We start from the raw sequence: 13,386 nt of genomic DNA, 5'->3' as shown, positions 1-13,386 counted from the left end.
TTTTTCAACGGCCGTTGAAACCACTTTTTTGCCTTCCCGCTCGCGCTTTTTTCCTTCTTTTTTTTCTTCCTTTACCTTCGGGTTTATTTTTCTTTGATTTGCAAAAAAAAAACTTTGCTTTTTTTTCCCTTTTCTTTCGTTTTTGCCCCGGCGGGGCCTGTTGCCAGTATACAGGCCTCGGGCTTCGATTTTGCGGAGGCTATCTTCCCCTTCATGCCCCCGCAGGTCGGTTTTAAGAAGTGCCAGCGGTGTGCACGCCCGATCTCCATCACTGACCCACACAATTGGTGTTTGCAGTGTCTGGGTCCGGAGCATCGGGCGGACTCCTACCACCCGCTGTGCTACTCTTCAAAAAAGAACCCTTAAAAACCGAAGAATTCAGCAAACTCTCCTCTTCGGCACCGAGTCGGCGATGGACTCCTCACCTTCAACAGCGGTACCTCAGAAATCGGCACCGTCGTCCTCGACACCGACCGACCCCGCATCGGCGTCAACTGGCGCCAGGTAAGCCGGCTAAGAAGCCTTCCTCTTCCCTCGAGCGCCCTCCGGCTACGGTGGCGACACCGTCCCTACCGGCATCGCACCGGTCCCCGCAAACGCTTCCGCCCCGATCTCGGTGAGTGCCTCGTCATCGGCCTCCTCATCACCGGGGCGTGGAGCGGCATCTAAGGAACCGAAGAAAAAAGAAAGCGGTTCCGATGCCACCCCTAGATGACCGTATCTCGGCCATCTTAAAGGCCTCAACTCCAAGAACAGTTGAAGAAACAACTTGAACAACTGTTGCCCACTATCCTGGCACCGCTCCTTCCGGTACCAGACCGGCCCGAAGCCCCGTACCGAGCCCCCGGTGTCCACCCCTTCGGTACCGGTGAACACATCCATGCCGATCCTTTCGGCCCAACAACTTCAAGGCGATCCGGTGGTTCATTCTCATGCCACATTGGATCCTCCTCGGCACCAGGCGGTACGGCATTCTTCTCGGGACCGAGATAGACGCCGGTCGTCCTCCCCTGGTACCGTTTCGGTGCGCTCTGGAAAATCCTTGTCCAAAACTCGACATACCGCGCCCTCCACCCCGGTGTCTCGACCAGAAGTCAGGGACCCTGACTTATGGGAGGAAACTCCTCTCGGTACCGAGGAGGATCCCTACTCATCTGATGAGGAACCATCGGCACCCGATGCCACCTCTAAACCAGAGCAGTCCTCATTTTCCAAATTTTTGAGAGAAATGTCTGCTGCCCTATCCCTTCCCTCTGGAATCGGACTCAAAAAAGTCTCAAGCCTTTTCTAGAGGCTCTAGACTTTGAGCAACCTCCTAAGGAGTTCCTCAAACTTCCCGTGCATGACATTCTACGGGAAACGTTCTACAAAAACTTGGAAAATCCCCTCACGGTACCGGGAGCCCCCCGTAAACTGGACAACCTTTACCGTGTCATTCCCCATTCCTGGATTCGACAAATCTCAATTGCCCCATGGAGTCCCTTCTGGTTGAATCCACCTTAAAAAAGACTCAGGGCTCCAGTGTCTATGCCTCTACCCCCCCCTGGCAGAGAAGGTAAAAACCATGGACAAGTTTGGCAAGAGGCTTTACCAGAATGCCATGCTTGCAAACAGGGCAAACAACTATTCCTTCCATTTGTTCCTTCGTATCTCAAACATTTGGTCCAACAACTGTCTGCCCTCCAAAAGTACCTTCCTGAGCGCAAGGTCCCGCTATTCCAACAGCACATCTCTGGCCTTCTCCAAATGCGCAAGTATATGGTCCCGCTCGATATACGACTCCTTCTCGAGCTTACCTCTCGGGCCCTCTGCCATGGCCGTAGCCATGCGTCGCTTGGCCTGGCTCAGAGACTCCGACCTGGACATCAACCACCAGGATCGTCTGGCCAACGCCCCCTGTCTCGGGGATGAGCTTTTTGGAGAGTCACTGGATTCCACCACCCAGAAACTCTCTGCCCATGAGACCAGGTGGGACACCCCTGATCAAGCCGAAAAAGAAGGCACCGCCTACCCGACCTTATCGGCCACAAACATCTTATCAACGGAGATTCTCAGCCAGACCACTCAACCCGCCTCCCCAGCAATCTCGGCGGCCCCGTCAACAGCAACATCATGCTCAGGCTCGCTCTCAGGCCACTCAACCCTCTAAGCCTTCTCAGCCTGCTAAACAAACTCAGCCCTTTTGACTCTTCTCTCCAGGGCATAGCCAGTCATCCACCCTTACTACCTCTTCCACAACCCATCGGAGGTCGTCTCACCATTTTCTCCAGCCGTTGGGAAGTCATCACGTCGGACCAGTGGGTCCTCAACATCATACGCCACGGCTACTCTCTCAACTTCCAGACTCTACCTCCGGACAACCTTCCCGTAGAGTCTGCTTCAAACTCATCTCAAACCCCCCTCCTCCTGAGGGAGGTTCAATCCCTCCTCCTTCTCAATGCCATCGAAGAAGTACCTTCCAGATCAAAGGGGTCAGGGATTCTACTCCCGCTACTTCCTGGTCCCCAAAAAGACGGGAGACCTCCGTCCCATTCTCGATCTAAGGGACCTCAACAAGTGTCTAGTCAAGGAGAAGTTCAGAATGCTCTCCCTTGCCACGCTTTACCCTCTTCTTTCTCAACACGACTGGCTATGTTCCCTGGACCTCAAAGAGGCCTACACTCACATCTCCATCAACCAGAATTCTCGCCGCTACCTACGGTTCCAGGTGCTGCACCACCATTTTCAGTACAAGGTGCTACCGTTCGGCCTAGCTTCCTCACCCAGGGTCTTCACCAAGTGCCTTATAGTGGTAGCGGCCTTCCTCAGGTCTCACAACCTCCAGGTGTTCCCCTACTTGGACGATTGGTTGGTGAAAGCACCTTCATCTCAACATCGTGCTACAAGCCACTCATCACACCATCTCTCTCCTCCACCTCCTGGGGTTCGAGATCAACTACCCCAAGTCGCACTTGCTTCCCACCCAGCGACTTCAATTCATTGGAGCAGTTCTGGACACCACGCTAATGAGGGCCTTTCTCCCCTCCGATCGCCAGCGGACCCTGCTCCATCTCTGCCGTCAGGTTACTCATGCACCCCTCCATCCCTGCCGACAGATGATGGTTTCTACTGGGTCACATGGCCTCGACGGTGCATGTCCTTCCTCTGGCACGCCTCCACCTTCGTACGCCTCAGTGGACCTCTCGCCAACCATGGTCACAGACTACGGACCTTCTTTCTCATCCCATCTCTGTGACATCATCTCTTCAGCAATCTCTCCAATGGTGGTTGAACTCCTCAAATCTTTCCAGGGGTCTGCTTTTTCATCTGCCCCCCCACTCTATGATCATCACCACAGATGCGTCCCCCTACGCGTGGGAGCTCACCTAGGAGATCTGCGCACCCAGGGACTTTGGACCCCACAGGAGCGCCGTCATCACATCAATTTCCTGGAACTCAGAGCCATGTTCTATGCCCTCAAGGCTTTCCAACATCTCCTCTGCCCTCAAGTCCTCCTCCTTTGCACGGACAATCAAGTCGCCATGTACTACATAATACAAGCAAGGCGGCACCGGATCTCGCCCCCTTTGTTTGGAGCTCTGCGCATCTGGACCTGGGCCTCGGACCGCAATCTTTTTCTCAGGGCGGTCTATATCCAGGGCGAACAGAACTCTCTGGCCGACAATCTCAGTCGCATCCTTCAACCCCACGAGTGGACGTTGGACCCTCCGACTCTGCTCTCCGTCTTTGCTCGATGGGGCACTCCGCAGGTGGACCTCTTTGCAGCACCTCACAATCATCAGCTGCCCCAATTCTGCTCCAGACTCTTCTCTCCTCACCGTCTGGCCCCGGATGCATTCCTGCTCGATTGGAGGGATCGGTTCCTGTATGCCTTCCCTCCACTTCCTCTGATGTTGCGGACCTTGTCCAAACTCTCCGCAAAGACCACGCCACCATGATTCTTATCGCGCCTCGGTGGCCTCGCCAACACTGGTTCTCACTCCTGCTCCAGCTCAGCTCCAGGGAACCTATTCTACTTCCTGTGTTTCCTACTCTACTTACGCAGCAACATCAGTCTCTACTGCATCCCAATCTGTCTTCGCTCCACCTGACAGCTTGGTTTCTCTCGGGCTGACCTCTCCAGAGAACCTATCTCAGCCGGTCCGCCTCATCTTGGATGCCTCCAGGAAGCCGGCCACCCTCCAATGTTACCATCAGAAATGGACCAGATTCTCCTCCTGGTGTCTCCGGCATCATCAGGAACCCACCTCCTTAGCGGTGGAAACTGTATTGGAATATTTGCTCTCGCTGTCCAATGCTGGCCTCAAAACTACCTCTATCAGAGTCCACCTCAGTGCCATCACTGCATTTCATGAGCCTATTCTCGGAAAACCCCTCACGGCTCATCCTCTGGTTTCCAGATTTATGAGAGGTCTCTTCAATATCAAACCGCCTCTCAAGCCTCCTCCTGTCGTCTGGGACCTCAATGTGGTTCTCTCAGCACTCATGAAACCTCCGTTTGAGCCTCTTGCCACTACTTCGCTCAGGCTTCTTACCTGGAAGGTGCTTTTCCTAATTGCCATCACCTCTGCCAGGAGGGTTAGCGAACTGCATGCACTGGTTGCCGACCCACCTTTCACTGTTTTTCACCATGACAAGGTTGTTCTGCGTACCCACCCTAAATTCCTTCCCAAGGTGGTCTCAGCTTTTCACCTCAACCAGTCCATTGTGCTACCCGTCTTCTTCCCTAAGCCTCACTCGCATCCTGGGGAACAGGCGTTGCACACGCTGGATTGTAAGCGTGCCCTTGCTTACTATCTTGATCGTACCAGAGCTCACCGAACAGCCCCTCAGCTCTTTTTGTCTTTCGACCCCAACCGTTTGGGTCGTCCTGTCTCCAAACGGACACTTTCAAATTGGCTTGCTGCCTGTATTGCTTTCTGCTACGCTCGGGCCGGTCTCTCACTGGAAGGATCTGTCACGGCCCACAGAGTCCGAGCTATGGCTGCTTCTGTGGCTTTCCTCCGCTCCACACCCATCGAGGAAATCTGCAAGGCGGCCACTTGGTCCTCAGTTCACACGTTCACTACTCACTACTGTCTGGATGCGTTCTCCAGACGGGATGGACACTTCGGCCAATCTGTGTTACAAAATTTATTTTCCTAATGGCCAACCATCCCACCTCCCTCTTTGTTAGCTTGGAGGTCACCCATGTGTTAAGAATATGCTGCCTGCTTGTCCTGGGATAAAGCACAGTTACTTACCGTAACAGGTGTTATCCAGGGACAGCAGGCAGATATTCTTACGTCCCACCCACCTCCCCGGGTTGGCTTCTTAGCTGGCTTATCCTAACTGGGGACCACGCACTCCTCCGTCGGGCGGGAAGGCACTCGCGCACGCGCGGTGCGGCCAACTAGAAACTTCTAGTTAAAAAGGTCCGTACCGAGGGCTCCGTCGGTGACGTCACCCATGTGTTAAGAATATCTGCCTGCTGTCCCTGGATAACACCTGTTACGGTAAGTAACTGTGCTTTTTCGTCTTCTCAGCCAACAGACACAAGAGAAGCTCACATTCCAACTTCGTTTCCCCCCCAGTGAGAGGTTGTAAATGGAAAAAACACCATGAACATCTTCTCTCGCACCAAGCAGCATCATGGGGTAAAGACCTAGAACAATTGCTTTCGCCCACTACTTATGGGGAATTTAGGAAACGTCTGAAAACACACCTGTTCCTAAAGTATCTAGACAACTGATCCTCTCTTCTCTCTCCCCTCTATAGCGATTAACTTGTTCTATTGATCACTCTCTCCTCAAAAATGGATTTCCTGTCCTATTAACCCTCTTTCTTCCTCCCCTCTTAAAGTCAATCCATTTGTACCTTTGCTTAATCTTTGTAAACTGCATAGAACTTCACAGTATTGCGGTATATAAGCTGTTATTATTATTATTATTATTACAGGCATAAGATCTATTGGGGTGGTATACAGTTGGGTAGAGTAGGTTTGGGTGAGTTTTGGAGGGCTCATCATAAAATGCAAGGGGGTCATGGTGAGATGTGTACTTAGGATCTTGTCTATGAAGTTCACTACAGTGCCTCCTCCGTGCTGTGCTGGGATGTCTATGTGGACAGTCTGTTAAGAATGCTGGCTGGGTTTTATGCATTTTTCATTTGGATGATTTTTTTTTTTTTTTAATAGTTCAAAAAGATATATGCTTTGAGGACAGACACATCTAGAAAATGGCTATTTGTGAAACAAAAAGTTGGATGTTTTTCTGGTTGGAAAATGGCCTTTTTCTCTATTGGATTTTTGGACATTTTTCCCCAAATGTCCAAAATTGGATTTAGATATATTGAAAATGCCCCTCCACATGACTACTTTAATCGGGAGAATTTTAGGTTAGTTATCCAAAGTATGATGCTACTTTTTGATTATTGCAATGCTTTATAATTAGGTGTGCCAGCAGCGCAACCACAGAATTAATGTTAAAATGTTCTGGAACTGAACATGTAACACCTGTTTTCTTTGATTTGCATTGGCTTCCAGTGACCTGGTAGATTTGGTTCAAGGTCTTTTCGCTGATTCACAAGCTCTTGAATAATGAGGCCCCAGCCATTATAACAGCAGCTTTAAAAATATGCTGCTTTACAAGAATATTTTGCTTGACTGAAAATAATTTTTTAGCTGTGTCATCATCACATGCACGTCGAGGCTGTATTTCATAAACAGTTGGGTGTCTGGCTTTGGAATGCACTTTCTGAACTACCGAAATAGAACCAGTGGAGTTTCAAGGGAAGTTGGCACCTGGGGCGGAGGAAGCTGGTGCCTGGCATCCCAACCCCCAGTGATGGGGGGATCTCTTAAATGCACTCCTCCCACCTGGTATCTCTTAAAGGCTTCTATTCTTTGCTGACAGCGAGCAGGGTCTCCTTTGCTCTCTAAGAAAAAACTGAGTCTTTAATACAAACATCGAAACAGGACTCAACACAATTGCTACGCCAGAACTGTAAATTGAGAAAAATGATCTTTCATAGACTATGTATGTGCTACTGAAATGTATTTCTCAGTGCGCAGTTTTGGCGTAGCAGTCTTGTCGAGTCCTGTTTCTCTGTTTTTAGGAACAGAGATATATACGCTACAGAGTCAATAACATGCTTCAGGATCAAAGACACAAAGCTGCAGAATCAATAACTTACAACTTATCGAGAATGTGACTAAGAAACACATGCTTTGCAGAATCTAAACATAGAAACATAGAAATAGACGGCAGATAAGGGCCCACGGCCCATCTAGTCTGCCCACCTTAATGTCCCTCCCCTACCTTTGCCCTGTGAATAGATCCCATGTGCTGATCCCATTTGGCCTTAAAATCAGGCACGCTGCTGGCCTCAATCACCTGTAGTGGAAGACTATTCCAGCGATCAACCACTCTTTCAGTGAAAAAGAATTTCCTGGTGTCACCTCGTAGTTTCCCGCCCCTGATTTTCAACGGATGCCCTCTTGTTGTCGTGGGACCCTTGAAAAAGAAGATATCTTCCTCCGCCTCGATGCGGCCTGTAAGATACTTGAACGTCTCGATCATGTCCCCCCTCTCTCTGCGCTCCTCGAGCGAGTATAGCTGTAATTTGTCAAGCCGTTTTTCGTATGGTAGATCCTTGAGTCCCGAGACCATCCGGGTGGCCATTCTTTGCACCGACTCCAGTCTCAGCACATCCTTGCGATAATGCGGCCTCCAGAATTGCACACAGTATTCCAGGTGGGGCCTCACCATGGATCTATACAATGGCATAATGACTTCCGCCTTACGACTGACGAAACCCCTTCGTATGCAGCCCATGATTTGTCTTGCCTTGGACAAAGCCTGCTCCACTTGATTGGCAGACTTCATGTCCTCACTGACGATTACCCCCAAGTCTCGTTCTGCTACCGTTTTTGCTAGGATCTCGCCATTAAGGGTATAAGACTTGCATGGATTCTGGCTGCCCAGGTGCATAACTTTGCATTTTTTGGCATTGAAGTTGAGTTGTAATCATAGAGTCACGAATTAAATGTAATCATAGAGTCATGAATTAAAGACCCATAGCCCCACAAGGTATCCCCACTGTGTTTGGTGTTCGAGTCTGTCTTCTGACATAACTTCCTAATCCCGCGAACAAGAAAGATGACTTGAGGCTGTCATGAGCAGTGGGAAGGGGTTCCTGTTCATTGCTGGCGAAGAAAAGAAGACTTTATGAGATACTGGGGGAGGAGTGCATTTAAGAAACCCCTATTGTCAGGGGAGAAGAGAGATGCCAGCATTCCTGCCAAGACAGTGCCTGAGGCCTTCTGCCCCACATGCTACTGAATAGAACAGATCTTGTCTTTCCAGAAACCAGCATAAGACACATTTATTCAAGAAAGCTTTTTCTTAAAAATAAGCCAAGAAGAAAGCCCATACAGGGGGATGTGGATGCTGTTGGTCTCGTAACAAAAATACATTCATGAATGTATGAAACAAAGACACAACTCACTAAGAAACTCCAGAAAGTCTCGTGGTAAAGCAGAATCTTTTTTTCTTTCTGGCAGAAAGGATGTCCAAATTGCATTAAAAAATAACAAAGTAGGCACACAGAGCTTACTGCAATTACCCATTATATCTGGATTCATGAATAAAAAACCAAAGAGTGGTCTTAGAGACATTTGGAGCATTGAGATTAAGCATCAAACTTCTGCATCTCAATGGCCACGAATTTGGTCTTGGAGAATGATATGTACAGTGTCTGCATCTATGAGGCAAACTTGGTTCTTTTTGTTACAAAAATTAGATAGCTCTAAGTCTAATAAATGCTGGCACTGTAATCTGGAAGCAGGGACTCTAGATCATTTAATTTATTTTGTCCCTGCATTATGGCCTTTTGGAAATCAATTTGGTCTCAAATTAATTGTTTATTAGAAAACCATGTAGCCCTATCGTATGATACAATTCTATTTGGAACATCTATGAGATTAAAAAGTCAAATTTCATCTAATAATAATAAACTTTTATTAATAATGACAGGAGTTGCCATTCAACATATCACCAGAAATTGGAAAGATTACACCAAACTAAATTACACTTTCTGGTGGAACTCGTTATGTCACATATACAAAATGGAAAGAATAATTGTCATACAAAAAGGGAATTATAACAATTTTAAAAAGATTTGGGGGCCATTGATAACATATTGTAATGATTAAACACCTTTTTACACTAAAAGTATAATTATAATTTTGGGAAAGGGGGGGATGTATAGCTATATTATTGGTTAAATCAATGTTTTTCAATTTATTATATGTGAGATATGTTTGCTTTATAATATTTGTGGAAAGGGTGGGTGGGAAAGGGACTTAATTTATATATTGAAGATGATACTAGAAAAGAAATTCAAGTGATGTGTATGATTTAATTGATGTATTATTGTACACTTGATGTAAGATGAAAAAATGAATAAAGAATTGGGAAAAAAAAAGCAATTACCCATTATATAGTTAATCCACAAATTTCTTAGTCCCTCCTGTCTGCCTGCTCATTGGTTAGAGCAGTAACAGTTCACAATCTATCAAATGTTTCCCTCTATACTTCCATTTTTCCCGCCCCTGCTTATTTCTTCCATTACCCTCATTCTGGCCCCCAACCCTGAAGGGGCATATACTTCTTGTAAGTCTATTGCCTGGCCCTAGATTATTTGCTGGCTGCAGAAGTGGCGTCTGTGGCAAGCTCCACCTATAACTGCTGCCTTGACCTTGATGATGATGGTACCGTGCTCGAGAAAGATGTGGACTGCATCACCAAACTGGCTCATGTTCCTCTCCAAACCTGGCATGGCCTTCCTGCTAACTGACTCTCTAGCTCTTGGCTGCTTGCCCTGCCTGGTCCCTGTGATTAAATGGTACAGTCAACTCTGCTGTTCATCACTCTACTGCAGTCCTGGTTAGCACCTACCGGTCCCAACCACAGACCCCGACCTTCCCGGAAGCTTTGACCCCCCTTGTCTATATTGCTGCTCTTGGTGTCCCAAGAGGGTTCCCCGATGTGTACAAGGCCAGGGATTAGGTACATGACAGTGTTGCTTGGATTGCTTATATTTTTCTCATTATTTGTATTCTCATTGCTTATGTTGTTTTTCACCTGTTCATGTGTTGTCTCCCACCTTAAATTGGAGGCACTCTCTGCTGAGCTCAAACTTAATTCTGGGTTATCTAATCCTTGGGACCAAATACTTTAGCTGGATGCAAGGAAAGGTTTAAGACCTTATTATTTTTATTATCTCTATTATTATTTGTACCCATGTTGCTTATGTCCTTTTTAGACTGCTTATGTGTTGTATTGCTCGTATTACTGCTCCTACACCCCCTCCTCTAGAGACATCTCTGGAATATCTCTCCCTCCAACCTGATGCTGTTCACTTATGATGTCATTTTCATGACGTAAAAGGGGATTGAAGGGGCATATACTTCTTGTAAGTCTATTCCTTGTAAGTCTATTCCATTCCTGCTTGTGTAACATATAAAACACTGCTGAAACCGTTTGTATTTGCCAAGAAATCACAAGGTCCTTTTCTCTTTGTGTTCTGAGCTCTGTGTCCTCATTCTGTTCTGTAGCTGACTAGTTTTGCCAAGGTCATTCCGCCTCATGTACTGATCCCCACATCCTGTGCTTTAGAGAGATAAGCAACATTGCTAGACCTTAGATGGAAACTTCCCACTAACCCCCCCCCCCCCTTATGTTTGCTACTTCTTTCTAGCTGCTTTATGTATCCTGTTACCAACTATGGTCTTTCCTACAGTCATATGCTGAAAAAACTGACCCATGTAAAATGCTATAAATATGTATGCAGCACTCATAATAAAGGGACATCTCTTTGGCCATGCAACTGCATGTGTGTTCTTTTCTTTCTAATGAGATGCCCCCCCGATGTATCGGTACCAGAGACGACAGAGTATGTGTGTGAGGCAGTATTGGGATCTGAACCTTTTCAAACCCTATTTCCCATATTTGGTTATTCACAATCTCACCCCTCTATCACGGGTCCATTCTTATGTCCTTACCCTAAGTCAGGGATGTCAAAGTCCCTACTCGAAGGTCGCAATCCAGTTGGGTTTTCAGGATTTCCCCAATGAATATGCATGAGATCTATTAGCATACAATGAAAGCAGTGCATGCAAATAGATCTCATGCATATTCATTGGGGAAATCCTGAAAATCTAACTGGATTGTGGCCCTCAAGGAGGGACTTTGACACCCCTGCCCTACGTGCAGAATCTTTCAATAAGTCTTTGTCCATTATATTGTTAAAACGCTGAGCCAGAATGTTCTGGAGGTGCTGTATTCTTAGATAGTTACAAATAGGCTAGCTCAGGAATGTTTCATGTCCCTCCCCTCCTATCCTTCATCAGCAATTTCCCAGATCTGTACTGTTTCTGCAGACCTCTGCAGTTTCCAATAATTATTCAATTAACATTATCACCATTATTAATGTATCACTGTATATGTGTTATGTTACCTATTCCCTAAGTGTTAATTCCTTTCTCTTACTGTCTCTATATATTATTACATCCTGCAGTAATTAACACTATTAGAAATATATTATGTTAATTAATGGTTATGTATGTTTTAGTTTGTAATCCTCCTATACTTTTAGATTGCGTGGAATATAAATTTAAAAAAGAAATAAGAAACATGTACATTTCTGTAGGTGGCCATAGCAAAGTCTGATTAAAAACTGAGAGGCTGATATTCAGTAAGCCATTGGCAAGCAAAAATATTTTGCAAAAACTTATTCATGTAAGTCTGCTGTATATTATCTGTGAATAAAGTTATCCACATAACATTCAAATGACCTTTTGCCCAAACCAGAATTATATACATAACTGTGTCGATGCAAGACCAAATGCATAACATTTAATCATCACATGGGAACACCTCCTCATCTCTTCTAATGCTGCTAAAATCTTTGGGCACTATTTATCTGTTGAGTTTGGGGGGAAAAGAGGGTTTAGAGGATCTCTCTAGTAGCTACTCCCCAAAGTTAGACAGCCACATCTTTTGAATATTTATCTCTACCCCCACTTTCCTAAATTAAGTGTATCCTCTGATGGGTCTTAAAAATAGAAAGAAAACAGAGGCGTGATGCGCTATAAGGGTGCAATTATGGTAATGGCTTTTGTTTGGATAACAAAGTGATTTTGTCTTTCAGTCGATCTCCTTGCAGGTTTTATTTTAATGCCTCATTAGTGTACAATACAACATTTTTGCCTCTTACCAGGAACATTATGATTCTTGCTGTTTTCTGTGCAGAGAAGCAGAGGGAGCTGGCCAGGAAGGGGTCCCTGAAGAACGGCAGTGTGGGAAGTCCAGTTAATCAGCAGCCCAAGAAGAACAATGTGATGGCGAGAACAAGGTAGAGGCTTTCAAGTTTCAAGAACAGCGTATGTGTACCTGAGTGTGATACTTCCAGAAGCAGTTCTTATATGCACAAAATGATATTCTAGGGCAGGGTTGTCAAATGTCGGTCCTCGAGGGCCACAATCCAATCAGGTTTTCAAGATTTCCCCAATGAAAGCAGTGCATACAAATAGATCTCATGCATATTCATTGAGGAAATCCTGAAAACCTTACTGGATTGCGGCCCTTGAGGACTGACATTTGACACCCATGTTCTAGGGAAATAGCACAGGTCTATGAGAGGAAAATTGAAGGTTCATAAGAATTGCCATATTGGGTCAAACCAAAGGGCCATCTAGCTCAGTATCCTGCTTCTAGTAGTCGCCAATCCAAGTCACAAGTAGTAGCGTTGCCAGATAGCCAATTATGAGTGTGCCTGAGCCAAAGGTGAAGGGGCATGAAATTCTTTCCACCTTTGCCCCTCACGTCCACTATCACTTCTGTTCTCTACCTCTCAAAGTATAAATCCCTGAGCTGATGGGGATCCCCATGCCCCATTGACCGAAGACCTCCTCTTCCTTCAGCAGCCAGAGCACTTCCAAGTGGCAGTTCAGCCGTGTTCCTGGGCTACTGCCACCGCTGACAGGCAGTGCATGCTCAGTGTTTGAGTATGCACAAAAACTGAGCATGCAAGGAGGGACCCGATGTTGACATCAACGTCAGTTTGGAGACACACTATTGACTGCTGCTTAGAAGAGTTCTAACTACCCCGAGTGGAGGAAATATTCAACTGGAGCTCTTGGGAATCCCCACCAGCCACAGCAAGAGTGCTACAATTTTGGGTGAGCCCAAGTCCAAACTGGGTGAGCCCAGGATCATCCGTGGCTATGCCATGGGTCACAAATGCATGACAAAATCCCCCCAAAGTAGCAAGATTTCATGCTATTGACCCCAGGGATAAGGAGGGGCTTTCCTGGGTATACTTTAGTAACGATTTATGGACTCT

General features: G+C 46.6%; 1 protein-coding gene across 2 annotated transcripts in view; it reads left to right on the top strand.

Moving 5' to 3' along the window:
• FAM219A (family with sequence similarity 219 member A) overlaps positions 1-13,386 on the top strand; it is a 278,937-nt gene that overhangs the window by 208,964 nt on the left and 56,587 nt on the right. For both annotated transcript variants that reach the window (XM_033935584.1, XM_033935593.1), the window contains exon 3: positions 12,294-12,396. In XM_033935584.1, the coding sequence (XP_033791475.1) occupies positions 12,294-12,396 (103 nt within the window). The remainder of the gene's footprint in view (positions 1-12,293; positions 12,397-13,386) is intronic.

The sequence above is a fragment of the Geotrypetes seraphini genome, chromosome 1, assembly GCF_902459505.1.
Source record: "Geotrypetes seraphini chromosome 1, aGeoSer1.1, whole genome shotgun sequence".
Taxonomy (NCBI): domain Eukaryota; kingdom Metazoa; phylum Chordata; class Amphibia; order Gymnophiona; family Dermophiidae; genus Geotrypetes; species Geotrypetes seraphini.
This window is presented reverse-complemented; position numbering and strand designations above follow the sequence as displayed.